Source organism: Populus nigra, chromosome 1 (genome assembly GCF_951802175.1).
Source record: "Populus nigra chromosome 1, ddPopNigr1.1, whole genome shotgun sequence".
NCBI lineage: Eukaryota > Viridiplantae > Streptophyta > Magnoliopsida > Malpighiales > Salicaceae > Populus > Populus nigra.
This window is the reverse complement of record NC_084852.1, coordinates 23,513,108-23,540,773: the sequence shown is the minus strand read 5'-3', so window position 1 is coordinate 23,540,773 and position 27,666 is coordinate 23,513,108. Positions and strand designations below refer to the sequence as shown.

Genomic DNA, 27,666 nt, shown 5'->3' with positions numbered 1-27,666 from the left:
CATACTTTCAATTAAAGGGTTTGTCCGCGTGCATGCGGGAAGAAGAAGAGGGTCAAAAGACCATTGCGCTGGACAAACTCTACAAGCAATTGATGGACATGCAGCACAGCTTCTGAAAAAATTTGACCCAGACTAGGGTTTAATATACAGAAGCACGAGAACTCATAACCTTTCAACATCTGAAATCCTTTGAAAAAGTAGCATCAACGATATGGAAGGGCGGACCACTTAATCGACAAATAGCTATTTGCATTATCAAGACGTAGTAGCTACCACAGAGGAATATCTCAATTTCAAGTTTGCAGATATCAACATTCCACAATTCTAATGCAAAGCACTCCCAGCTGTTAAAATTAGCCTAGTTGATAACACATAGCATCGGTCAACACAGAACTCCGCAAGGAAAACAGGGAAAGCGAGGTCATAACAGCACCTCACATATCTGTCTACAGCTTTTGGGTAGTCTCTCTTGACTCCACCTAGATTCATAGGTGTTAACAGCAGCTTTTCAGTTTTCACCTCTGATCCATGGCCAAGGCAATTTCATTTTTTCTGCATTATATAAAGGTGAGGGCACGTATACATCGCAGCACTTCTTATAGACTGAAAAATAACTTGCAGCGTCATATAGCAGAAAGCAAAATGAAAAGGAAAGGGTAAAAAAAAAAAGGCATCATCTAACACTACTGTCATTTGTATAGTAGAGCTGAATCAGTTTAAAAACAGAATATAATAATACCACATCAGAAGCCAACCTAAAATCTAACAAAATGCCAAAAACAGAACACAACTATCAACACAGTTACAAAGTTTTATTAGTGTCAGACAAGACTAACACAAGGTTCAGAATATTTAAAAACTGAAATTATTAAAGGTATAACGGAAAGAAAATTATGCAAAAATGATAATGTACACTTCTCTAAAGGGGCGTGAAGATGTTCCGCTCATTTATGTATATTTCAAATTGAATGAGATTTTAATATTTCTTTCCCTAACTCTTTCACTATATTCGTAAAACAAATTACTTGACTCATTTCCTAACAAACAAAAAATTGTACCACGACCACATACATCTTGCTCATGTCAATTGATTTTGGCCATTCCCTCGGCTTGCCTTTTGTACAATTATGCAGATTCCTCATCCAAAGGATATTTCGGTTAAGCCAGAAAGAAACCAAATAGGAATTGGCACCTTCTTACCGTGATGTTTGAAAAGAATTCCACAGTATAGCCAATGACTCAAGAAGTAACTGACCGACTTGGGGAAACCCGCAGGCTGAAGCCTTTTTAACCAGTTGCTCTCCTTCCACTAAGCCTACTTTATACCTGAAGTGAAATTTTGTTTTGGAGTAAAACCAGTTTGACGTGCTCGAAAAGGTCTCTCAATAAAAGGCCTGTTATCAGCTGGTCCAGCCCCAAGAATCCCCAATGAGTTAGGGTCAGATAAACGGGTACCATTACTAATAGGTCTTTGTAAGGGGGGCTGAAATTGGGGTTGAAAATCAGCTTCAGCTCTTCTGCGTCGTTTCCACGCTTCAAATTTCCCAGCATCATGACCTCTGTTTATTGGTTCTGACATTGGATAGGCTGATGCATTTTTGTACCCTCTTTGCCTCTCAAGATTACGAGAAAGGGGTGGAAAATTGTTGGAATCACCGTCTTTGTCAATAGAACCATATGCAGCACCATTGGCATGAGATGGTCCAACCCCTGCATCTTCCTCTTGCTCTTGTTTAAGTTTCGAATAAATCTGACGAAGTCTCTCACCAGATAAATTTGAAAAAGTTGAAACGTACTTCCATAATCGCATAGTCATTCCTGAGAAGACATTGATTTAAAAGAAAATCAGTGGCAGAGCACCAAACGTAATTGAATATGTGCTGGATGGAGAAACACATACTATCTTGTTTATAAAGCTCTGCCTCATATTCGAAGACAATTTGGTCTATTCTCCGTCCAATAAGCTGTAAATAATTCCTTATTTTTGAAAGCACCTGCAAGATAAGGTTGAACATAAACTTCTAGCATACAAAAATAAAAATTGCTAGACAATGGACTGTCAGAACAAAAGATGTTGTACCTTTTCCTTCGGAAGGTCAGCACTGGTAGTCTGCAACTTGTTAAGACGTTTCAGGGTTTTAATTTCATCAAACATGACTTCTTCACACCATTCCATCCATTTTACTTCCTTGAACTGCTCACATAATTCCTCATTGTCTGACATCTCACCCTCCTCTTTTGCTAACTGTTCAACTCTATGGGGTCTCTGAGGCCTGTTCTTGTTTGTTTGTACACTCACCATTACAGACCCAGGCTTCACTTTCTTGTCCCTGCCCCGAGCTGCAGAGAAGTTCAACACATTCTCTCTCTCCTTCTTGGAGGCCTTCCGACCACCCTTAGCATTTGCATTCTTTCCACCAACAGCTGCAAGTTCCTGATTGAAAAAGGAAAGGTATCAGAATTCCACTGCACTTTGTAATTAGATGTGCGATAGAACTGTAATGAACAATTAAAAGCCAGGGAAGCACTTATGGAATTACTTCCATATTTAGACAAGCACATTATACGCAACGGATGATGAAACTTCAAGTCTTGAGCCTGCACACTTTTGTCTGTCAAACTGGGTAGCTTGCTCAATTAATTTACTCATGTATGCTCTGGCAATTTTTAAATGGTAACCAGAAGTTTAACAATAAACATAGTATACAAGTATTGTAAGGTTGGCTGCGAATTTCAAGACTTGAGCTTGCACAATTGTCCGTGGAACTATGAAGCTAGCTAGGTGAATATACTCGTCTGCTGTGGCAATTGTTTGAATGGTAACCTCAACTTTCACAATAGAACATAGCATAAAAGCATAATGGAAACATAGCTTTGCAAGGCTGACTGCAAGAAACTGGATGAGGGCATAAAGAAAGCCCTGCATTACAATTTTGGGTTTTCCTGCTTTCTGAATCATAGCTTACCATCTCCAGGAGTGCATTAGCACGTTCCTTCAAATTTGGAGCACGTGGTAGAAAGGTCTCATGATGCTGGAGTTCTGCTGGAGCAATCTTCTTCGAAAGGCCAAGCCTTTCATCTAACCGTATCTTCTCCCAATTGCCAAATCCATGAAAGTGTATTCCCAGAAGCAACCTCGCATCATCAACTAAGGAAATACCATAATCAATCAGATAAAGGAAACAAATCTATCATTATCCTCTAAGATAATAATACAAAAAACAGGAAACCCGTACTCTGATTCCAGCCACATCCCTTAGACCAGTTTGAAGGCTTCAAGTCCGTCAAAACTCGAAATTGTGCAATGGGATTTTCATAACGGCTAATTCGCTTTGCTAGCAGCTGAAGTACTTGCACACGACTCAATAGATCATTTGCCTTCACAGCGGCACCAAAAAAATCCAACAAAGGACCCTGAAGTAAATCCCATTTAAAATTCTTGTATCAGAGACACTTATTATGGTATTCAACCACATACAGACAAGAAGCAGCCCCAACAAACAGTGTGCATTGTCAGAAAACCAACCTTTGGGTCCAGATTTCCAACTTCAACTGCTTCTCTACAACCTTCAACCAAAGCATCAAAAAGCTCTATCTGTTCTTCACGGCGGGCTGCTGCCACTGTTCCACCAACCTCCTCAACTATCAAGTCTATCTGGTTCAAGTTCCCAAACTTCATCACCTAATTCAAAACAATAAGAAAAGAGAGAGAATCCAAGCTTTAAGAAGGAAAGGCCAGCAGCTACAACTGTTAATTAAAATGAAAAAAAAAAGCAAGAAAAAAGAGCTGTCTCATAAACTTCCAAGACGGCAGAAGCACTCCAAGCTTGCCCAGTTCTCGCATTTCAGCAAGTTTTCCATTAGGATGACAATGGCAGGTCAGAAAAATAAGAAAATAGGGGGGAAAAAAAGAAAAGAAAATCAATATTCTACCAACAAATTCACAACATAAGAAAGAAATGAGGATTAAAAACTAATCCCAACATTAAGAAAGTAAGAAGGCTGAAACTTTCTACAGAGGATGAATTTGCTGATTATAGTATAAATCAAATTGAAAAACTAGTTAAGTTTGGAATCTGAAAACATTGGTTATTACTTGACAAATCCAATAACAGAAAATGTAGGTATACAAGGCTCTAGACTGTCTAAAACAAGGATTTGTTTTCACTTTTAACAATCTCAGAAATTCAAAAGATAAATTAGAGCCATACCGCACGAGAAAAACGTAAAGCATCTCTCTTAGGCAGATTCCCATGAGACCATTCTCTTACTTGAGCAGATGCTCCTTCAATCATTGATGCTAGGGGGGTAGAATAATCTGCTTTGCGACGTTTCTGCACTCTCTCCTGTGGTTCTGATGCTTCCAAACCTTTCTTTTTCCGTTTGTTACTTCTCTCATTACTTCTCTCAGGTTGATTATCCTCCTTGTAACTCTTAATATTTCTTGCAGCCCGAGGAGCTAAAGCTTCCTGAAAAAAAATATTACTCAAATAAAAGCTGTGATAATTGCAAAAGAATTGAGCTGAAATTCAATAGTCATATTAAAAAAAAATGTTAAGTGGTCACATCTATAAAATCTTAAATCAAATTCAGCAAAAGAGATGCATACTTCAGCCTCAGTTACAGCATCTGGTTTTATCCAACGACTCCAGAAACTCCCATCATCTTCAGCACTACAAAAATTTGCAACCTGTATAAAATCCAAAAATTAAATCAATCAGCAAACTTAATTGTAAGGGCATCAATAAATATGACAATGCATCCCTATGCAAACCCGCACCCCCCCCCCAACCCCACATCCACCAAAAAAAATGTCTCCATACACAATTGAGGTTGCGCTTGCTTTGGTGCATGTTTGGTATTGTGGTGCGGGGTGTTTTTTTAAAAGTGTTTTTTTGCTTAAAAAAGCATCAAAATGATTTTTTTTCAGATATTTTTTTTATATCAGCACATATCATCAAAAAACACTAAAAAAACATCAATTTGATATTTTTCAAAGGAAATGCACTTTTAAAAAACACCTATTAGCAGAAGTTACCACACTCACAAAAAGGATGAAGGGGCAACAAAAATTTCTCTTACCTTAAAAGCACCCAACAATTCAAGTGAGGAAATTTGTCCTCTTCAGCATTCTCTCTCTTCATCAAACTTATAACCAATATTTCTCTCCCATACATCCAGGTATTGGACCCGTGATGCACAATACTTAGTTTAGTTCAATTTAATTCAAAATCAATTTGATGTTGGGGTACATGATACAATTTTTAAACTATCATTTTACCCACTTTTTACACTCTTAAAACTACCTCAAAGTAAATGTGGCAGCAGCCTGGATATAATCAAAATAGAGAAAGTACATAAATAGGCAGGCGACAGCATTCTAACAGTGAACAAGTTATTTACTTACCTTAAAAGCACCCAACAATTCATTCCCGTCCTCTCCTCCAGCTTCCTTCTCTTCAACTTTCTCCGCTCGTTCAAGAATTTCATCAATATCCATACTCAAGAGTCTTTTCTTACTTTCTTCATCATTGTCCTCTTTAAAAAGTTCCTCGGCGCCAAATCTTAAAATTGCTGAGAGCTCATTCTGCAATCAAAAAAGACAGAAAAAAAATTATGTGCAATAGTTCTAAGGGACGATAATGCAGCAGCAAATAGCAGAATTTTAGAATGTCACAAAAATCATAAAAAGAAGAACTCAACCTTCAATTCAATACCCATATTTATGCTTAGAAATATAGGCTAGTACCAAAAAAACATGGACACAACTATGGTTTGATTGTGTTCTTACTTTGTCGAAATAACTCCCTTTTTTTGCTTCTTTCTTTTCCAATCTACCCTCTGCATTCAGTTTTTGGATCACCAAATGGTCAAGAACCTGTAAAGAACACATGCAGCACAAAAGACAAGTAAAATAACCGAGTTAGATATTATTAGACAGCATCACAGAATGTCAAAATTTTAAATGACTATTGTTTTTGTGTCTGCAAATAACGACAGTTGGGATGAAAGAAATGAAAAGCACTAATAGACATCAGCTTTACAAAACTACCATCTTTTTCTTAGCTCTCTCTAGGATATCTTCCTCGACGCTTTTGCTTGTCACAAATCTATAGATGTTAACAACTTCTTGCTGCCCAATCCTATGAGCTCTACTCATTGCCTGATACATCATTAAACGATTAAGTTAAGCAACATGTGTTTCCTCTAAATAATTCAACAGGAAGACATGAAGGAAAAAGGTTTTCATTGTGCTCAAACCTGCAGGTCATTTTGAGGATTCCAGTCTGAATCAAATATTATAACTGTGTCAGCAGTTGCAAGATTGATGCCTAACCCACCCGCCCGAGTTGAAAGAAGGAAGCAGAAATCATCACTGCCAGGTGCATTGAAATGGTCCATTGCCTGCTGACGCAACTCAGCCTTCGTGCTACCATCAAGCCTTTGAAACTGGAACCCTCTGAGTGACATGTACTGAGACAGTATATCCAACATTCTGACCATCTGCAGCAGTTGGTTAATACCACAATTCATTAGTCACTTCATGTCTATGTGCCAATTAAGTTGAAATAAATTAGTTCAAATAATGCATCCAAGAAAATGTTTCTATAATGGATATTTACATGATTAAACTCAATTTGACACAATAATCATCGTAACACACATAAAATTATCATCACAACCCACTGCAAAAACTTCAGCTATGTGTCATTTCAGGCTAGAACTTGGTACTTGTCTTGATTTGTGAGATAGAATGGAATTTTAAGAGTAGAAAAGAAGATGTATCAAGGAAGGTGAGTATAAGCAGTTCCCAAGTAGATAGCCCTGGTACCTGGCAAATGCCCAAACAATTTATCTACTAAACAAAGGCTGATGTCCATATGCAATATTTGTTCCCTGCTACACCAATTTATCCAAATTTAACTAAAGACAATAAATCACGAATATCAAGAAAATGCCTGATATTGAACATGCTGTTTGTCAAGAAAATAAGTTTCATTAAATTTTAAAATTGTAAATTGTATACCAATAAAATTAGAAAATGTTGAAGCAACCATTGTTTACCCTCCGGATAATTAATCAGCTTATCCACATTTAACTGAGAGGCTGACCCAAAATAAAAGAGATCATAATATCATTTATAGTTAGAAGGCATACCTAAATAACATACAGTCAGAAAATATGTCTGTCCAAGGGGCATAACAACAAAAATGCTTTTGAAAAAAACCTGGGAAAAAATCAGGACACGATGTTTTGTCTTGTGCAATCTGACAAGTAGCTTGTCAAGTATAACTAGCTTTCCACTGCTTAAGATAATCCTCTCCAGTTTACTGCTATCATTGGTACCGACGTCTCCGCCATAACCATGATCTGCACTTTCAAAGAGGAAGGGATGATTGCAGCATTTCTTCAACTCTACCACAATATTCAGAAGTGAGACCTGAAAACATAAGAAAACATAAAACTGATACTGTCAGTTTTCAACACAATACAAAGGGACATATAACTTCAGTCAGTTCTGATCCATGAAAGCAGTGCCTCTGCCATCTTTTCAATCCCAACAGATAGAGCATCATCAAGAATGTTTTGACTTGTAATTCTAGAGATGTCACAAATAGCTGTAAAAATTACTTCCCAAGCCTAGAGTTAAGGGATAATATCCATAACTTCATCATAGATACTAACCTGATTCCCACGAACTCCTTTGTTCAGGTCCTGGAAGTTACGTTCCAAAATCCATTTATAGTATCTGAACATATGCAAACCCAACAAATTACAAAAGTTGTGAACAAACAATCCAGAAGAATGTCCTTTTATCACAAATTGAAAACATCACTCACTGTTTCTGTAGAGGAGACATTTCAACCCTCAGAATGCGCTCTATTTTTGGAGGCAAGGATTTCTCCACATCCTTGATGACTCTTCTGAGAATGTGAGGCCTCAATTCCATGTGAAGATTAGCGAGCTAAATAGAAAAACAAAAGAAAAATCATTTCTGCGAAGTACAATATGTGTGTGTATGCCAACGGTGATGAGCAAAAATGACAGCGTACTGTACCTCAATTTCATTAAAAGAGCTAAGATTCTTATAATTTTGAACAAAATCATCCTTGCTCCTAAACTTGTCAGGATCAAGGAAATGAAGCAAGGCCCTAGCATATTATGAGAAAAAACAAAAAATCAATTGGTGCAAGCAAACAAGAGAGATATGCAGCAACTGAGGGAGGAAACACTTCAGAGGAAAAGGTCACAAAAAATAATAATCAACAATGAACTTTCATTGAACAAAACAAAGCAATGAAGACAACTCTCATGTAATGCTGGTTTGCAAGCTATTGTAAACAATCAGCAGAACCAACAGATCAATCACCTCCTAAAGATTTCCAAATGCAAAATATGCACAGAAATAGATATGACCAACATTAAAATATCATGATTAGTATCATCAGTTCTCCCCAGACAAAAGGTGCTTGGTTCGGGCATGTAATAAAGTACCAAAATGAGAGTTAAATGAAAGAAAATACAAAAATAAAAGTGTATAGAGCATGTGAATGCATGAGCAGCTCTTATCTCAAAAGGTGGTGAAATAAAGATTATATGAAAACAATCTATGCTATAAACAGTTTCCTAAACTTCACAGGCCTTCATAGTTATCACATCTGGGCATGAATTTGGCACACAATAATTTAAGTTTGACTATCAGAAATTATAGTAGTGGAATTGAGAAAATAAATAAATACCATAGCTCTTCCACACTGTTCTGTAATGGAGTGCCAGTAATTAGCAACTTGTTCTTGGTGCTAAATTCCTGTAGAGGAAAAAAATGACTTATCCTAATAACAACCAAAAGAATCAATCACAGCATGCATACAAATGCAAAACAAAATTATTTGGGAAATGCCACTACCAAAAGAGTTGTGTACAACTGTGCTTCACTGTTCTTTAACCTATGAGCTTCATCGACCATTAAATAATTCCACTTGATCTTAGAAAGCACTGCCTTATCCTTCAAAACAACTTCATACGTGGTCAGCAGAGTACTGAATTTTATAGGCCGCCCAACTTTCTTATCATTGTAAAATTCATGCTGCTGACAAACCTGGAACCAAGCCACAAAACATCTTGGGATCAGATAAAAGAGCATAACAATTATTGGAGTAGAAACCAAAATCCTTTTCTATCTGGGTCTTTATCCCTACCATCCCGTTTGTTAAAAGAATGAGGCCATTAAGACTCCGGGTTGGAGTTTTGACCATACCAGTGGATAACAAACCCCAAGTCTCAGAAGGAAACAAAGGAGAGAAATCCAAAAGCCCTGTCACATGACAGTACGAGAGTTACACAGACCCAAACTAATCTATTGAGGCATCATGCACTGGTGCCGGAGAATGCTACTGGTGCAAGATTTTCTTAGGCCATGGAAGACAATGTTTGCATCATGGTGATGAACCAGATCATGAGGCCATGGCTTCCAGCATGGATTACACTTCTATTAACAAAGACATCAAAACTTCCCCCCACCCCGCAGTTGACTGAGTATGGTCAACCATCAGTGCTTCTCAAGGGAAAAAAAAAGGCTAGGGGCACGCATATATAGTTGTCACAATGACAACTAAATCAGGGCTTTTGAGCTTTCAGCTATCCCACACCTTCCCCGGATCAAGAGATTTTGGAAACTTGAGCTTTAATAACAGGGACCACTTGATAAGCAACAATTTCTTTTTTATTTTTGGATAAAAGAAGAACGCACCATTAGAACAAAGAAATTACACAGAACAGAGCTCAAGAATATGAAATATTTCTAAAAAGCAAAAAGGAAGATGATCTGGATCAAAATGATAAAGCATCCCAATATCCTTGAGTGATTCCTAGATAAGCGACGCTAAAAGTAGCTGAGCATGACACTGACAAGAAACCAAGAAATTAAAGTAACTTTTAGATTAATTTTTTTTATGACTTCTGGAACTCTATGGTCGAACTATTTCTCATTTACCAGCACTGATAAGATAAAACCAGCAGTTTGTACAATCTTTGCACCTTCCAAGTGCTTATAATTGATAGAATGTCACATGATAAATAACAAATAATAGTGATATTGATATTGATATAACAATAACTAAAACAAATCTTATGATTTTAAGATCCAGAAATATAATTTATATTGCAGAAAGAAATTAAAGATTGAATGCCAACATTAACATCCAATTAAACTAAATACATTTACCTCAAAAGACAAGAAAATATGACTAACCTCTCGACTAGCACGTGTACCAACATATACTATAACATTCATATTGGGAAGCCACTTTCTAAATTCTTTAGCCCAGTTAGACAAAGTGGATAAAGGTACAACAACAAGAAAAGGCCCAGAGATCTGCTGCCCATTCTGCAAATGGAAAAAATATGAAATTTCCATAACATGATATATGAACATGATATAAAACTACAAGGTTGACTGAAAAAAGTAAAGCAAAAAGCTTTACCTGCAAAAAACCGAGCATGGAAACTGACTGGACTGTTTTTCCAAGACCCATTTCATCAGCTAAAATAACATTTGTATCATTTCTCCAACTGTGAATGCAAGAGACTAATTAGGAAATTTAATAATAACATTATGTTTCAAGTTAATCAACAATTTTCCCTTCAAGCAAATGATAACCACACCTGTTAACTAGAAAATTCAAACCCTCGAGCTGGTAATCACGCAGCTTTCCTCCTCTCAACCATTCAGGCTGTTCTTCAAGCTTCCTTAAACTTGCTAAGAAAAAGGGAAAACAAAATGCTCACTCATTTAACTTCTATATTTGCAATGTGCCGCACTACAATAACATGCAGGGAACATGAGTAATGACGAGTACAGCTGGTTTCACTCATGATACAATAAAGAAAAAAATAGAAAAGATGTGCAAGTTTTTTAATCGAATAAGGAGCTATCCTAGCAAAAATAGGAATCAGAAATTGAAAGAAAACAAAAGGATATTTGACTATTAGAAAAGGCAAAAAAAAATTAGAAAATAGATGATGCAACCATGAAAAAAAAAACTGAGTACAAATTGCTAGCAGAACAGTGACATGAAGCAGCAAAGTGAAAACAACCCTCAGTTTTCTGAACAGAAAACTTTAACATTTTAGATTATAATACCACACATATTCCATGTCATAATTATCCAGCTTTTCAACCAAAACAAAGGCCCAAAAAAATTGCAGCAAAACTAAGTAACAGACCTTTTCCTTTCTTACGCTGTAGATCCACCATTTTTCCCTGTACAGCAATTGCAGCCTCACGTGCCTGCAAAAGAAATGATGAATACAAAAAATCTCTGCATGTAAATTGCCAGGGCAAAAATTTCTTGTAAAAATCAAGACCAAAAACACAATTTGTTTGCACCAAACCTTGTACTCATCAATAGCATCTTGTGCAAAAGAAATGTCTACATCCTTTTCCCTGTACCACACATCATTAACTATTAAATGTCAGAGCAACTATCACAAACACCTACTCATACATCACTACTTCATCAGTGGATAGTCAAGAAGCTAATTTCACAAGCATGGTGTTGAACCCCATAACCCAGGCAAAAAAGACCACATCTATGATGTGATTATGCATAAAAAAGGTATATAAGATTGTCAGAAGTACCACTCAAAAATAATAAGACTAGTATAGTTTAGAATACCAAGTAGCTTCAGCATAAGAGAGTCCTTGCCACTTGACTAAATACTCCGGCACAACATTTCCGGAGCTATCTTTATTGATTCGATCAGCAATAATTCTCTCCACCTACAAAAACATATAAACAAGAATTGGAGTGAAAGAGATTTTAAAAACAGTGTAAGATTATAAAAAAGAAAAGGAAAAAAGACCACAATAAAGTAATGCTAAAACATAGACCTGACTATTTTGCTTGATTAGATCCAAATCCATTTCCTTGCTCACATCATTCACCTCGATCTGATAGATGAAAACCAAACGTTATCCCAAATAAGCAATTTGTCAGGCAAGTTTAATTTGTATTTAAGTAAACTATGTAAAACCAGAATGATAATTTGGATCGGGGAATATAATGTTGAAAAGACAAGCATTTGTGCATTTCTATAATTACAAGTATCTAAGTATCAACATGCCAAGTTGGACAAACATCTTGGAAAAATAAACATCTGACTTGCAAGACAACTAAATTCCAATTATATCACCTATTCATTCTGGGTCCTTGTAAATAATAAACTAGTACAACATATGAAGCTATTTCATTGTTGTAGAAACAATGTTTGTGTATTTCTATACAAATATCTCACATCCACAGCAGGTAACAAAGTAAACTCATATCAAGAGTTTTTTAATCATATCTAACCATGCACATCCCAGCATTTCTCCCTCTTCTTCTCACATACTATTATGAAAAGAAAAGTTATACCTCCTCGCGTGTAAAATTTCTCCTGTACCTCACATCTTCCATCACTTTTTTCGTGTAGTTCAGTACCTTCTTAAAACCACTCAGCTGGTGACACAAAAAACAGGCAGAAAATCAGGCAACGTAAACAGCAGATAAAAAAAAATCAAAGCAGAGTAAATCAAAACCAAAAAATGCATCTAAAATTAGAGCTTAAATTGCATGCATAAGGAACAGAATTATAGCAATCAAAAATGCATCTAAAAAATAGAGCTTAAATTGCATGCATAAGCAACAGAAATACAGCAATCATACATTTTGTAATTCAGAGAATGATTTCCATTGGCAGTGCAAATGTGACTGGCCTTTCCACTTTATCAAGAACTCCATTTCTTTCCAATCAGGAGCAGAATCAAACAGGTGGCTTAAGAGAATAGGTGCTGTTGATCTATTGTTCCTCACTGCATCTTCAGCCATGCCCCTTGGCTGATGCCACAGTACCCTTTCAATGGAGTCACCATCTTCTTCTTCAACTTCTTCCTATTTTGGGGAAGACAAAAATAAGGAAATGTAATAAGAGCAGACATAGCAGTGAGAGGATCCATTAAAGCACTGAAGCCTGTGAAGACTAGTATAATAAAATCCAAAGCACTACCACAATTGCAAAACCAAGAACAAAGTTAAGATAAAATAATCTTTAAGAGCAGACATAGTAATGAGAGGATCCATTAAACTACTGAGGCCTGTGAAGTCTAGTATAATCCAATCCAAAGTACAACCACAATTGCAAAAACAAGAACAATGTTAGGATAAAATAATCTTTAAGTACAATTACATATAAAATAAGAACAAGAAGATTAGGAATTCTAGTACAGTTACATCATTCACCTCTACCACAAAAAAAATAATTTTTGAGACCTACCTAGAATCCTCCAACCATACACCACAAGGACTGATCTGACCTCATTGATAGGATTTTGGACAAAAAAATTAAAATATCAAAAATTTGGCTAAACATAGAAATGCATGGATTCTACAAGAATATCCCAGTGTAAATTTCCCCTAGAAAGCATAAATCATACACGTTGCAAAACCCAGCTGCTACGTTGCAAAACCCAGCTTAGCAGCTAGGCTGGGGAAAAAGAGAGGCCTGACATAGTGAAACAAACAAACATGTGCGCATGCAAAAAAAAATGGAGTTGAGACCAACGACCCTGATTATTTTGGGCACAAGACCAATTTACTTTCACTTTCATTGCAAAAACTCATGCACCTTCAGTTTTAAAAACTTGAAGAAAAGAAAGATAAAAGGCAAATTTGAAAAAGAACATCATACAAACATGCCCTGATCTGTAAGATGATAATTTCTAACCAAACCGGCTGGATCATAACATTTTTTCATGCAGATAAAACAATAAAGTAAGTTAGGTTTGTGGTAAAATACAGTACAGTAGACTACACCTTTAGGGCCTTCTTCTTTTTCCCTTCATCAATTTCTTCGCTTTCATCACTTTCAACATATGACACCTTACGAACCGACCTGCTAGAAGTTCGAACCTCATTGTTTCTTCCACCAATGTTTGTTGACATAGTTGACCGGGCATTAGATTTACGAAGATGTGCACCTCTCTTGGTCATGTTCTTTGAAACAGCATCACTATCACTGTCAGAATCCTCTGCTGAATACTCATCTTCTTCAAATGATGGTTTCCCTCTCTTTTGTCGTCCAGAAGCATGCAATGACTTGTTCTCTTTGGCAGATTTTGTATTCCGCCCACCTTTACCATGTTGCCTACTCTTAGGTTTCTTTGTGTAATAAGAATCATCATTGTCATCACCATCTGAGATGACCAAATCATCACTGTTATTATCTTCATCTGAATCTTCACCCTCCCAGTCTTTATCCTGATTTCAGTAAAAAGCACTTTATCATGGTAAAAAGCATTGGAATAAAATATTGGTATGCAAACAATATAATCTGAATCTACAGCGTTTTCTTGTCATGTCTAGCAGCATGCACAAAAATGTAAGTGTGCCATATTATATAAATTAGGCAATAAACTAATGGAAGAATGTAAAGACAAAACAAGTCAAGGAATGATACATTGGACTTAAAGCAGTAGATTGCACTATAAAATCATGACAATCGGCCAATAAGCTTTGTGATAAATCCACATGCTGTGCAAAATACAAAGGCAGTGAACCATGCTTCAAATAACAGATATGTAAGTGCAAAGGTAATAACCTTGTCCCCTGCGTGCCCACTAGCGATGCCATAATCAGGGTCAAAGTCAGCGTCATCAGGATCATCTTCTGCAAGCAAAAAGAAAATAGATCCAACATCAAACAGCAAAAGAAATTGCCAATTACTACAAGATATTCATGCATCTCACCACTTATTCTAGTGGAAATGGTATTAAAACAAATCAGAAAGTGCAACAATAACAAAGAAATTACCAACTTCTTCTTCCTCATAATCAGCATCGCCATCATTATTATTGTCATCATAACCTTCACTATTGTGCAAACCTCTTGACCTCCTGGAGACATTATTCTTGATAGGAACCGGCTTTTTTTGCAGCCTAGAACTCAAATCAACAGACTGGCTAAACCCCCTATAATGCACCGAGTCACTTTGATCCTCCCCATCCTGCTCATAGTATTCATCAGACAACATCTCATCTGCAGGGACATCAGAATGGCCTTTCCCCCCCTTACCCGCTTCTTTTTGCCCCTCTTCATCTTCTGAATCTAATCTATCATCCCTTCCATTTGATACATTATCTTCTGACCCTACTGCATTTCTACCCTCTGATTTGGAATCCTGTCCAGAATCGGATGCCCCAGGATTACCCATGGGTTGGCAGTCCTTCCAAAAACTGGAACCCCATTTTCCAGCCACATTTTTCCTTCCAGAAGGCTGCAGCTCTGAATTATTCACACCAGCATCATGGTCGGCAGCTACATTACTTTGCAACCTAACCACATCATCCGGTTCACTTTCATATTGCACATCTGTGTTCGTATCCAATTCTCTTTCACTAGAAGTCATATCTACATCCTCATTGCCCAACATTCTACCTACACCCCGACCTTGCCTCTTTCCTTCTAGGACACTCTGTGAAACTGCTTCGTTTGTATAGTTCCTGAAAAATGCCATCATCTCACATGGAATTATTTACCGCCTTTCCCTATCAGAAATGCTTGCTATGAATGCAATGCAGGAGGTAACTTCTTCTGTTGTCTCCTACAATTCCCCACAACGCCTAGAAACCACCAACTAATTAAAATAAACAACAAAGAAGAAAAACTAAAATTAAGCTTCACAAAGTTCTTGGTAAAAACCACACTATAAGAAGAAGATATTTTTTGTCTTCAAAGAGAAGAGTTCGACTTTAACCCCATATTCTTCACTGTATTAGTTAGTAAGAAATAAAACCCGAATTTGAAAAAAGAAAAAATATCTTTATTAAGTGAAGATTATAGTTAAGGTAGCAGATAACAGAATAATGGAATCTCTAATAATAAACCTCATTCATTCAGTAATACATTTAATAACTAAGACTAGAGAACATTCTGATCACAATTGAAACTGCCAGATGATGGTATTCAAAACCTAAAAAACTTAAATCGAACAAAACCCACCTCGCCGGAATCGAAACCAACCGTCAAAGACTAAACAGGAGCAGAAACAAGTGCCTAAAAGAGTTCAAATGATAGTAGAGATTAAAGAAACATTAAAACAGGCTCAATTCAGTCAACAATAATCAGAAACCGAAACGAAACCAATCATAATAATCACTAAGCCCACTAACAAACAAAACAGAAGATAAAAACAAAGCAAACTATAGATCCATGAGTGAAGCCACAAATCAAATGACTGCACACTTAAAACTACAATTTATAAGCCTTAAATGATCAGGAAACCCTAAATTCGGAATCGGGAGTGTTTAATTGACGAAAAAAAACATCGGAATGCGAAAATCGTGCCGAAAATGGAAGCCGACTGTTTAACAAGATGCTAACCTTCAATAAATGAATAACACGACTGATTTATCTAGCTAATCAGGTCACGATAATTTTCAGAAAAAAAGGAGAGAGATGTACGGCGCACCTTAAAAATCGCCGGAACCGAATCGCCGGCGGGTAATGAATTTGAAAAAAGAAAAGAGCAACGGTGTCGTTTTGGATGTTTCGGTTTAAATGTTAACGGGTATGGGTTTTTGAGTATTGGCGGCGGTTTTTGCTTAGACGCGCCGAGGGTAAGGTTAAGAACGGTCACGTTTGAAAGGAAGACGACGAGTCGATTTTGGGATTAATCGTCGATTGGTGTCCGTGAGAGAGAGAGAGAGAGAGAGAGAGAGAGAGACGCACACAATGAGTCGGTTTTTTAGAGAGAGAAAATAAAAGATTTGTTTCTTGTGTTTTTCAATTTTCTCAGAGAGACAGAGAGGAGAAAAATAAAACATTGATTTGGGTTTTGGCCCTTTTGGGGGGTTTTATTTATTTTGGGAAAAAAAGGTGTTTATAGTTAAAAAAAAATGTTAAAGATAAATCTCTTAATTTTGTGCATTTAAGAGAGAGGGGGAGCCCTTGGCATGGGCCCACCAGACGATTAATCGGACGGTAAGCGTGAGACGAGTTTTTGGGGTGGTGCACGCTGCTTTCAATATGAGGGTTGAGTTGAGTGACGGAAATGCCCTTGGGGAGTTTCTTAGTTCTTACCTTCCAATAGCGTATTTTAACAGAAGAGAGCCATCCTGTGATGAAGATCCTGTTAATCGGCTGTTGGGTGGAGCGGATGTTTTGGGCAAAACTTTTAAACCTGGCAGGGTGATTAATCTAGTTATTGATTGAGGTGATCTTGAGTTGATACTAATATTTTTTTATAATTTAAAATAATATTATTTTTATTAAAAAAATAATTAATAAATTACAGCCAAATTTTGTTAGGTTATTGAATTAACTCGAGTTTTTTACTAAATTATTTGGGTTTTTAACCAAATTATCTAAGTTTTTACTTTTTTTAAATTTTTTTTAAACTCATTTTTATTCTAGTCCTAGATTTGTTGAGGATCAAGTCAACCTTTTAGACCAGTATCAGTTTTAAAATTATAATTCTAGGTTTTTTGGGCAAATGACTAACATAAAACACTGCATAAGCATACGATATTCACCATCAAAATTTTGCTTCTTTCAAGAAAAAAAATCTCACAATCAATGCTACTAAACCTCAAGTAAACAATCATTTAATCAAGCTATTGGGTTATAATATTATTGATTTATCCATGTAATCATTAGTGCATGTTTGAGAGTGTATTAATTTTTATTTTTTGTGCTTTTTAAAAATGTTTTTTGCTTGAAAATATATTAAAATATTATTTTGTTTATTTTTAACATCATCACATTGAAACTATAATAAAGCACTTAAAAAACATCAATTTTAAAAAAAGTCAAACCTGGGACTATTCGGTATTGCAGTTCAAGTGGTTTTTAGATTTTTTAAAAAAAACATCAATTTAATTTTTTTTTTATGAATGAAAAACACTTTAAAAAATGTTATTGTTGCGATTTGAAACCATTAAAAAGCACTTAGCTTTTTAGATTAAAAACAATATATATAAGGCATTACCAATTGCATTGTCGAATACACACTTAGAAATACAACATAACCTCTTAACACCTTATTGTTAAGTCAACAAAAAATAAAAGAACTTCAAACATATGTGATGAAACTAAAAAACTTCAAAGAGAAATTTGTGCTTTCTACGAGCTAGATTAAGAGGTTTAGGGCTGGTGTTTGAACTCAGAGATGGACTAGATAGTTTGTGTTGTTCTTCTTATAGAATACAAGCCTCTTAATGGTTAGGGAACCCTTTAATACTTAAGTTGGTCAAGTACGAGAAAAACAACTTGTAAGATAATTGATAGAAAATGCAAGTTAAAAAAAATATTCCTCTCTTTTTTACTTGGTGAACAAATATTTATAGGTTTTGATGTTGCAACTCATTAATAGAAATGTTGATGCTCATTAAGTGACCTTGTTATTGGCAAGAAGGTTGATGAATGAAAGCGTCGTGTTAGGGAGAAGTATTGACGAATAAATAGGCTTTTATGATTGTGTTTATGCTTCTAGATAGAACTTACAATAAGACTCTTACTTGTTGCATGAAAGTTTGTACTCATTAAGAGGACTTGTCAATAAAACATAAGTTTGTGTGCGTAAGGCAGTGCCCGATGTGTGAGCCAATAAAAAATTTATTTAACATGTGTTGCATCTTACCAATAAACATTAACACTATATTTTAAGAAACGTATAACTATACTTGTGTGTTGTCCTGAGATGTACTTCTCATTCACCAAGATATTTTTATGCAGATTTGTTGCTTTAATGTTTGGGTCACCGTTTAGGTCAAGACCCGAATAGTATATGGAGTATTAGTTAGGCCCAAACCCAAATGAATTTGAAAGTTTTTTTTTTAAGTGCATTGCCAATATGAAGTTGGAGTATTAACTCTGAACTTTGTTAAGAACTAAAGTGGCATTTGGTTATTGTCTTGAGATAGAAGGGACGAACACAATGGAAATAAAAATATGTTTGGTTAAAAAAACAATGATAAAGACATAAAAATAAATTTGTCCTTAAGATAATTTTTTAGTGAGTTTCTATACTTCCAAAATAAAAGGTTCAGAGTGGATATATTTCCAAATATAATATTCATTATTCTTTATTCCTAAAATATCTTTATAAAAAACTCTCAATTTTAAAATTATCTAACATAGACATGTAATGGTAAAAATGGTTATTATAATAATTTTAAAACCCAACTCGAGGGCCAATCCAGGGAAAAGCAGCGTTATAATAAAAATAGTTATTATTATAGTTTTAAAATTCAATTCGAGGATTGACTTAGGACAAGGCCCAGGTTACGTGTAAAGTTGATTGTTAGCCCAGCTCCATTTAAGAATAAAAATAGTTATTATCATAATTTTAAAACTCGACTTAGGGGATGACCTAAGGCAAAGCCTGTGTCAACATAAGAATAAAAATAGTTATTATTATAATTTTTAAATTTGATTCAAGGATCAACCTGAGTAAGACTTAGGTCATAGATCATGAGGGTCAACTCAAATCAATGTAAGGATAAAAATTATTATTATCGTAGTTTTAAAACTCAACTCAGAAGTTAACTAGGGTCAAGCCTATGTCACGTGTTAGGAGGGTCAACATTAATTGACCTGAGTCAATGAATGAATAAAAATGATTATTATCATAATTTAAAAACTCAACTTAAGAGTCAACTGAAACAAGATTCAGGTTACAAATTGAGAAGGTCAAACAAATTGACTTAATTTTTTTAAAAAAAATAAAAACAATCTTGTTTTGAGCCAAATTTATTTTTTTAAAAAAAGTTAATTGGTTTTTGACCCGAGTTTTTAATCGAATCAGGCTGAGTCAATCATTCCTCTATTTTTTCATAAACTCAAATCAGTTCAAGGCCCGGGTTGACCCCGTCATGCTTGTCTTGGCTTTGCATCTAGGGTTAGTATAATATTATTAATTTCAACACTCAATATAAACTAAAGTAAAAAAAAATCTAATTTTCTTTTAATATGTGAGCTTGACAACAATACATACTAAAGGTAAACTAGATTTTTTCATATTTTATTTTATTTCATTTCACCCACCATAACCAAGCATAATACAAAGACAATCACTTATTCTTATACACCACTACTTAACACAATCATGTCCCCGTCTCTTTTTTTGCTTTGTCTCTTTTGTGTTTGTCTCTCCTGTCATGGGATAGTAACCAAACACTTCCTAAAAAGTCAACACTTTTATTTCCTTCATGTAAGGTAGCATTGTCATGAACAAGCTATTAACATACAACTCATGGACACTTCTAAATAATTAGTTTCAAGCATCATAATTCTAAAACCTAGGTCCCATATTAGAGATATTGAAATAAACTTGCACTCAAAGATAACCATGTACCTGAAAAATCAAAATATATGAATGACATCATGAAGCCACTTAATCTTCGACAGGTGTAATGTAATCCTTGTCCCTACAAGTAAAGGATCAAAAGGAAAAAACTCATGTTTATTATCACCACGATACTAAAACTTATAGCTTTAAAATATTATATAATCTTCTCTAAACAAACCTAATGGATCCCTTTTGGGTTGCAAGCCAATGAGCCCAAACTATGAATCAATCTAAAAAATTGGTTAGTTGAGAAGAAATTAGGTTTACACTCCTCTCATGTTTCACTTAAGATTTATAATGATTTGTAAGATATTTTATGACAAGACGAAGACACAATAAAATAAATTAACAACATGGGAAATCAAAATTAACACAAAAATTATGCTTAAAAAAATAATACGAACAAAACTAGAAACAAGTAGGAAAAATTTAAAACTACCTAAACTTGTTTGAACCAAACTGACTTTAGTATTTGTTCAATCCCGATGCAACAACAAAAAATTTATGAACAATAGGTATTTTTTTATCAAGAAATCCTAATTAACACAAACCTTAGTACTAAATGCTATGAAAACCAACAACGAAAAAAAAAAAAACTCAAATTCTATGAAGAATTGGAAAAAAAAAGGAAAATAAAGGAATATAACCTGATTTCAGAGCCTAACTTTGATACCATTGATGATGACCTTTTAATCACATGGTCAAGCAACCCCTAACAAAATTAAAATACAACTCAGGAAGCCAAAAATCAGGTTTTATAGAACATTAACCCATAAATAATATTGTACAAAAGAATCAAAGGTATTGAAATAAACTTGGATCCATAGAAGACCTTGTACCTAAGAACATGAAGTATGATAATGACATCACAAAGTTAGTTAATCTTTGATAAATCAAATGTATGATCTTTGTCCTTATAAAAAAAACAATATTTTACCCCCTAAACAATAAAAATAAAGAAACTCATGTTTATTATCACCATGCTGCTAAAATTTAAAGTTCTAAAAACATTATATAAGCTCCTCTAGATAACCATTAGTGGATCCTTTTTGGATTGTAAGCCAAAAGACCCAAATTAAAAATCAACTAACAAAAATCTAATAATAAAATAAACTTCTAAACAATGTTTAACAAGAAAAAAAACCAAAATTAAAAATAATTGTTCAACGTCAAATAAATAAAATAGGATAATTAAAACAAAGTCTTCATGCTATAATTTTTACATGTAGTCGAAATCTCTAAGCTCTCTCGAGTGGTATTTTGTCCAAAACTTTTTAGTGTAGGAATTCAACCAAGAAATTTGTTTTGATTGCTAGAATTTCCTTCACCGTAATATAGTTCCATGTGTTTAAAATCTCCTTGTAAAATTTCAAACCGATCTGATGTACGGTTTGAGAAATATACTCGATCTTGTAAAACTAGTTAATAGGCATTTTAAGACAAAATTTAAACTTAACTTGGTTCATATCAAGCATGGACAATAATCATATGATCCAAATAGTCATTTGCCATTATGGTCCTCAAGTAAGCCACCTACTTTAGCTTTCTCTGAAAAAACAATAAAACTGCCATCAATGTTCATTCTAATTTGATATAGAGATGGAACTTTCCAAAATGTTGAGAAAGAGATTATACATGTTTCATCTTTTGCATGAGTGTCAAAAGCAACTTGCAAGTCGCAACCCTCCAAAGGAATTCCAACTTATTTAACTTGGGAATAATTGAAAGTTTAATGGTTTAAAACATACATTTTGTAATAAAATGCATAATTTTTAAGATATGGGTACCAATCACAAGTCTCGTGTGATTTTTTTCTTCTAAATCAAGTCAACGCTTTGAAAACCCAGAGATGAAAAAATAATTTTACTCTATTGAAATCATAGATTCCTTGATTTCATCCTAGCATCTTTGTTATGTATAGATTTTTTAATGAAATTGAATTAAAAAAAAGGTGGAAATAAAGAAATGATTTTTCTTGTTTTTAAGATAAAAGGTCTTGTGAATAAATATTGTAAGTATTATCATAAAAATTAATAGAATTGGGAAGGGTTATTAAATTGTTATTCCTACCATAAGTTTTGATTAATTTGTTTTAATAAAATAGACAAACAAGTTTACACCTAACTTATTAAAAGGCCGAGAAAAATCTTCCATGACACCATCCAAGTTATCATAAATCCAAAACCACTTATTCGAGGGGGTGCTACCTTTGTAAGGAAAAAAATAAAACAAAGAAACATGATTCATGCTCCTTGGAAAAATCATTATTTCATTGGCCAACACACTACCACTACTTCAATTCAAAACATGTTTCTTATGAGGAAAACATTTTCTAATAAAATATTCATCTCATTTCTAGTCTAAAACAATCATTACAAGATTAGTTAATAGAAAATATTTTCCAATCTTCCCTTCATCAACTAACAAAACACTAAAAGACGTGGTTAAATCATGATGGCCACAACTATAAAATATTATTTATTGAAATAGTGTTTTGTATTTTTTTAATTTCATCCCTCATCAACTTAATTTTTTTTAATTTTATTATCTAATATTAGGTTGTTTTGGGAATTGTGCTTTATAACCTTTTTTTTTTAATTTATGTTGGGTCATGTACTAATCTCATGAGTTTTTTTTTTATTGATTTCAACTTTTAATATTAAATCTATTGGAAGTGATATTTCACATGTTAACTTGGGTTGACATAAATATTTTTTATTTGTCACTATTTCTAATTGATTTTTTTAAATTTTATCATTCAATATTAGATTGGTTGGAAAATTAGTTTTATAGTTTTTTGTTTAATGGGGTTATCATGATATCATGACCATGATCGCAAGTTTAACAGATAAACCCTGTTTATTTTTTAAATTAAAATTTTTTTTTAGTAGGTTCACAATTTTTTTTTTATTTATGTTACATGGATTTATCTTGATCTCATAACCTAAGTCGCGAGGTTGGCATATAAAACCAGGTTGACTAGAATTATTTTTTTGGATCATTTTTTTATTGATTTTTTTTTTAATTTTACCCTCTAACAACTCAATTATTATTTTATATGTTTTTTTTAATCTTATTCTTCAATATTAGATTGTTTGGGAATTAGGCTTTGTAGTTTTTTGAAATTTTCTTTACGTGGAGTTATCGCAATCTCGTAGATTTATTTTTTTTTCCTTGATTTAAACTTTCAACGCTACATATGTTAAAAATGGAGCATCATAACTTTTTATATATGTTTTTTATAAAGTTATCTTGGTCTTAAGACCCAGATTTCGGGTTTAACATGCTAGCCCGTGTTGACTTGAGTTTTTTTATTTTTTTTATTTTATCCTTCAACATTGGTTGGTTGGAAATTGGGCTTCGTAATATTTTCTTTATTTGCTTTCCATATGATTATCTTAATTCCATGTCTCATGTAGGCTTTTTTGACCTTTTTATAATTTAATATCCTTTTTTTATTTCATCATTTAACATTAGGTTGATTAGGAATTAACCTTTATAATTATATTTTGATTTGTTTTTTATAAAGTTATCACAATATCATAACCGAGGTCAAATATATGACATGTTAACTTGGGTTGATCAAATATATTATCTTAGTATCTAAAAACAAATATCATCCACTATGTTGTTGTATTAATATTTTAAAAAAATAACGTCCAACATGCAACATATTTTGATTTTTTTTATTTTTATTATTATAAAACATTTTCGCAATGCTTAAACAGTTAAAAAACCTGACATGACATGAAGTTCAATGCGAGCCAATAATCTAGTAAATTCTAATTTAGTATGTTAAAGTTCGGGGCTGGTGTTGAAGTTCAGCAAGGATAAAAATGCATCAAATTAAAAGTTTCAGGGCAATCAGAGGTACAATTGAAAGGATTCAAAAGCTAGAGGACCAAAACATTAAAGCCAAATACAATGTTGTTTTGAAAACAAAAGGGACTAGACGACATATTGTCTACTTATTGTTCATCATCCTTTTCATTTTGTTCGAAAATGTTGCTTAGGTGGCTCCTTTTTAGGTGCATTTAATGTTTTTTCTCTTCACCAAATTTGACAAAACATAAATCACCATAATGGCATGACATTTAACTACACCCGATGTGATTCTTTTTGGCTGATTAACAGCACAGTCGATGCGACGCTACCCTAAAGAAGCCAACTTAGACAATTTTTAACTGTCAAAATTTGACAATTCATGATAGCCACTTTGAACCAACGGTTGAGATCTTACTGGACTAAATCAAGGGTCAAAATTTGTCCCTAATAAAGATAAAATGTCCCTCGTCTACCTCCTATAAATAAGGATATATTCCATGCATTGATGATCAAGAAATAAAAGGCCACACTTTGAAAAAAATAAGTTTTTTCCCAAGTTTCTTCTTCTTCTTCTCTTCGCCAATCTCTTCCTTCTCTCTCTTTGTCACTTTATTAATCATTACCACCTCAGCACTACCATGAACAATAACAACCTAACCTCCTCCACCAATTTATCTTCTCATTGGCAAAAAAAGCAGCCATAGTGAGCTTCTCTATCTTTGCCACAAGTTTCTTCTTCCAACAAGAAAAACTAGCCCTCTTCATCGGTAGCAACTCCAGCCTTACTGTGAGCCACCAATGCCTCCACCATCATCACGCTAGACTAGTGATGACAGCCACACCCTTCACACTAGGTAGTCTTCTTCTCTCCTCTTCCATCTTCCCCACAACAATCACGGTTGTTACATGCACAACGATAATTCATACTGCATGCAGCATAATTAATTCACAAGGTTGCTAGGTTAGGCCAACGACCATGTGAGCCGGGTGAACCTGTATTAGCCTACCTAAAAAAACAAAAAAAAAGGAAAGATATGTTGGGCCAACAGTCAGCCCATCCCGACTAAGTTGGGCTGGACCCGTCCTAACCCCGCCTAAATGGCTGGGCTGAGTTCAGCCCTATAAAAAGAGATAGAAAGGATGTTGGGTTACTAGTTGGCCCAACTCGACTGAGTCGGGCTGGACCCATTCTAGCCCAACCCGAATGGTGAGCCAAGTCTAGCCCAATATATTTAATAATAAAATATTATTAAAATATTTATAAAAAAACTACAAAATTTTCAAAGGGCATTTTAAAAATATTTGTAGGTTCCCTACATGTTTTTATAACAATTTTACATAATATCGGGCTATAAACTTACACTGTAAGATACAAACCTGGTATTAAAAATAACTTATTTTCTTCAAAAAAAAATTTTTAAAAATCAAAATGTATGTCAAAAAACACATGAAAAATATTTTTATTTTCATGCATATGGCCAAATCCTAAAAGTTTTTTCATGTATATTTTCTAAAGAGAGACAAAGTCATTCTTATATTATTTTAAAAATGCAAAATTGATATCATAATCAGTTTATGATTATCCATTAGGGTATGACCAATATACAAAAAACTCATAGCAATTATTTTGTTTGAAACATTAAGAATTAGTTATGTTTAGGCAAGAAACATGATGCTAAAATCTGGACATTAGAAAGATCAAGATTTAACTCAATAAGGTAGACACTTCTTTACGAATAAAAATCTACCTCGAACCTTAGAAAAAGACCAACGGATAAAAACACGGTCTAGAAAAATAATCAAAGAATAATGCAGCTTACCTTAGATAGAGTGCACTGAAGGTGATGCATCTTTTCCATTCACAATTAGTCTCTTATCCAGAGTCTCGCATACCGTAGGTTTTTTAGCAATTATACTACTACGTGGCGATTTCTAAACTCATAATCATAATTTTATGATTATACTCAAATCTCCTTTTCAACACTCTCAGGAGGCAGAGTCGTCGTTCGATGCCGCGCACGCTGCAACAATAATCACTATTATAAATAACACCGCCATAACCATCATTAAAGCTACCACCATAACCATCGCCATCACCATCACCTTTATCATGAATGTCACAACAATTTCTCATTTTATTATAATCATCCAAAAACCACTAATGGAACATCAAATTTGCTTAAGTGAAATGTTTTTTTTTAATTTTATAAACACAAAAATAACTTATTTTTCAAAAAAATAGTTTTTGCAAAACAAAAATAAACTTTATGCATTAGCCTCACAATTTTTATTTGTTAGACAACAAAACTTTTTTTTTATCCATTGGAATTTTATTTTGAGATTATTATACATTTGGCATGTAAAATTTTTTTATTTTATTCTATTTAAATGTATTTTATTTTATTTTTTTCCTGTTAGAGTGTGTAAGCTTTTATTTTTTTTCTCCAGTTTAATGTTTGTATTGTGTTTCACCAAGTGCATGATGAGATGGTTGTTAAATTAAAACACATGATAACATGAGTGTCAAGTGTGTAACAATATTTCATCTTATTTTAATTGACGGTGTATGGTTTTATTATTACAAAAAAAAAACTAAAAGGCATTAGTAAAATACTGTAGCCATAGATACATCTCATCGTTTACTGGAATAACGAAATTATGTTTTTACCTTTAACAAAAAAAAATCGATGAAACTTGCAATTGAAGGTAGAATTATTTTTTTCAGATGATACATTGGTCATTGTAAAATTAACTAGGGATAAATTGGTTGGGACACCTTTTTTATTAAAAGAAAAAAATTTCTCTTTGGTCTTTGAAAAAAATGCACATTAAGTTACGGTCATATGTTTAGGAGAAAATAAAAGTGAACATGCACAAAGGGGCTTCTTGGTCTTTTTAATTATTTTAAAAAATTAAATGGTGAAATTACCCTTAGAATTCGAAAAAAAATAAGGTTAGGGGTTGTTCGGTAATTTTTAGTAATAAATATTATTAAAAAAAGTTGCTCAGGCTTTAGCACGTGACAACCCCTATGTCATTCAGCCAGTGCGTGCGGGGCTGTCTGATTATCAAAATCCTTCATCCCTGGCGGTGTTGAGAGTGAGGAGTCATCCTCTTTTTAGCACCATAACGTGTGCTCACAGAGGAGGTTCGGCTGAGCTGCAATGAAGTTTTTCTCTCCTCTCTCTTTTCTGTCTCATACTTTTAAAATTTATGCTACCTTTCCAGAAAGCAATAGTGTCCTCTGGTTTATAATTTTATCGATTTTGGCCATCTTTCTTTTGATTAATATTTATTTTGCTTTTGATGATTTTTGAAGTTTAGTTTTTTTTTTTCAATTTTGTCCCTTGACATTTTATTCCATCTGAGTTTTTTTTAATCTAATTTGGTCTCTCTGCTTTTGATTGCTTTATTTATGTGTTTTATATATTTGCTTGATTATTATGTTTTAGCAAT

At 34.0% G+C, this 27,666-nt stretch overlaps 1 protein-coding gene across 7 annotated transcripts; it reads right to left on the bottom strand.

Moving 5' to 3' along the window:
- Positions 1–228: 228 nt before the first annotated feature.
- LOC133705228 (protein CHROMATIN REMODELING 5-like) lies at positions 229–16,875 on the bottom strand. 7 transcript variants are annotated; one of them, XR_009844239.1, is made up of 32 exons: positions 16,507–16,875; positions 14,850–15,658; positions 14,638–14,705; positions 13,854–14,297; positions 12,708–12,932; positions 12,417–12,500; positions 11,894–11,953; positions 11,679–11,782; positions 11,395–11,446; positions 11,227–11,290; positions 10,666–10,759; positions 10,485–10,572; positions 10,253–10,387; positions 8,909–9,100; positions 8,742–8,809; positions 8,060–8,153; positions 7,842–7,966; positions 7,687–7,750; positions 7,229–7,441; positions 6,262–6,504; positions 6,053–6,163; positions 5,792–5,878; positions 5,408–5,587; positions 4,610–4,690; positions 4,212–4,469; positions 3,527–3,682; positions 3,237–3,414; positions 2,967–3,148; positions 2,081–2,434; positions 1,901–1,994; positions 1,201–1,818; positions 229–603 (listed from the first exon to the last, which is right to left on the bottom strand). XR_009844239.1 is itself a non-coding variant. In XM_062130382.1 (32 exons), the coding sequence occupies exons 3-32, from the start codon at positions 15,553–15,555 to the stop codon at positions 1,316–1,318; spliced, it is 5,307 nt and encodes a 1,768-aa protein (XP_061986366.1). In that variant the 5' UTR covers positions 15,556–15,672; positions 16,038–16,091; positions 16,507–16,875; the 3' UTR covers positions 916–1,315. The 7 variants fall into 7 exon arrangements, 6 of the variants coding, with proteins under 6 accessions (XP_061986366.1, XP_061986352.1, XP_061986379.1 ...); XM_062130382.1 differs by lacking the exon at positions 229–603 and adding an exon at positions 16,038–16,091 and having other exon boundaries at positions 916–1,818; positions 14,850–15,672; XM_062130368.1 differs by lacking the exon at positions 229–603 and adding an exon at positions 16,038–16,091 and having other exon boundaries at positions 916–1,818.
- Positions 16,876–27,666: the final 10,791 nt, after the last annotated feature.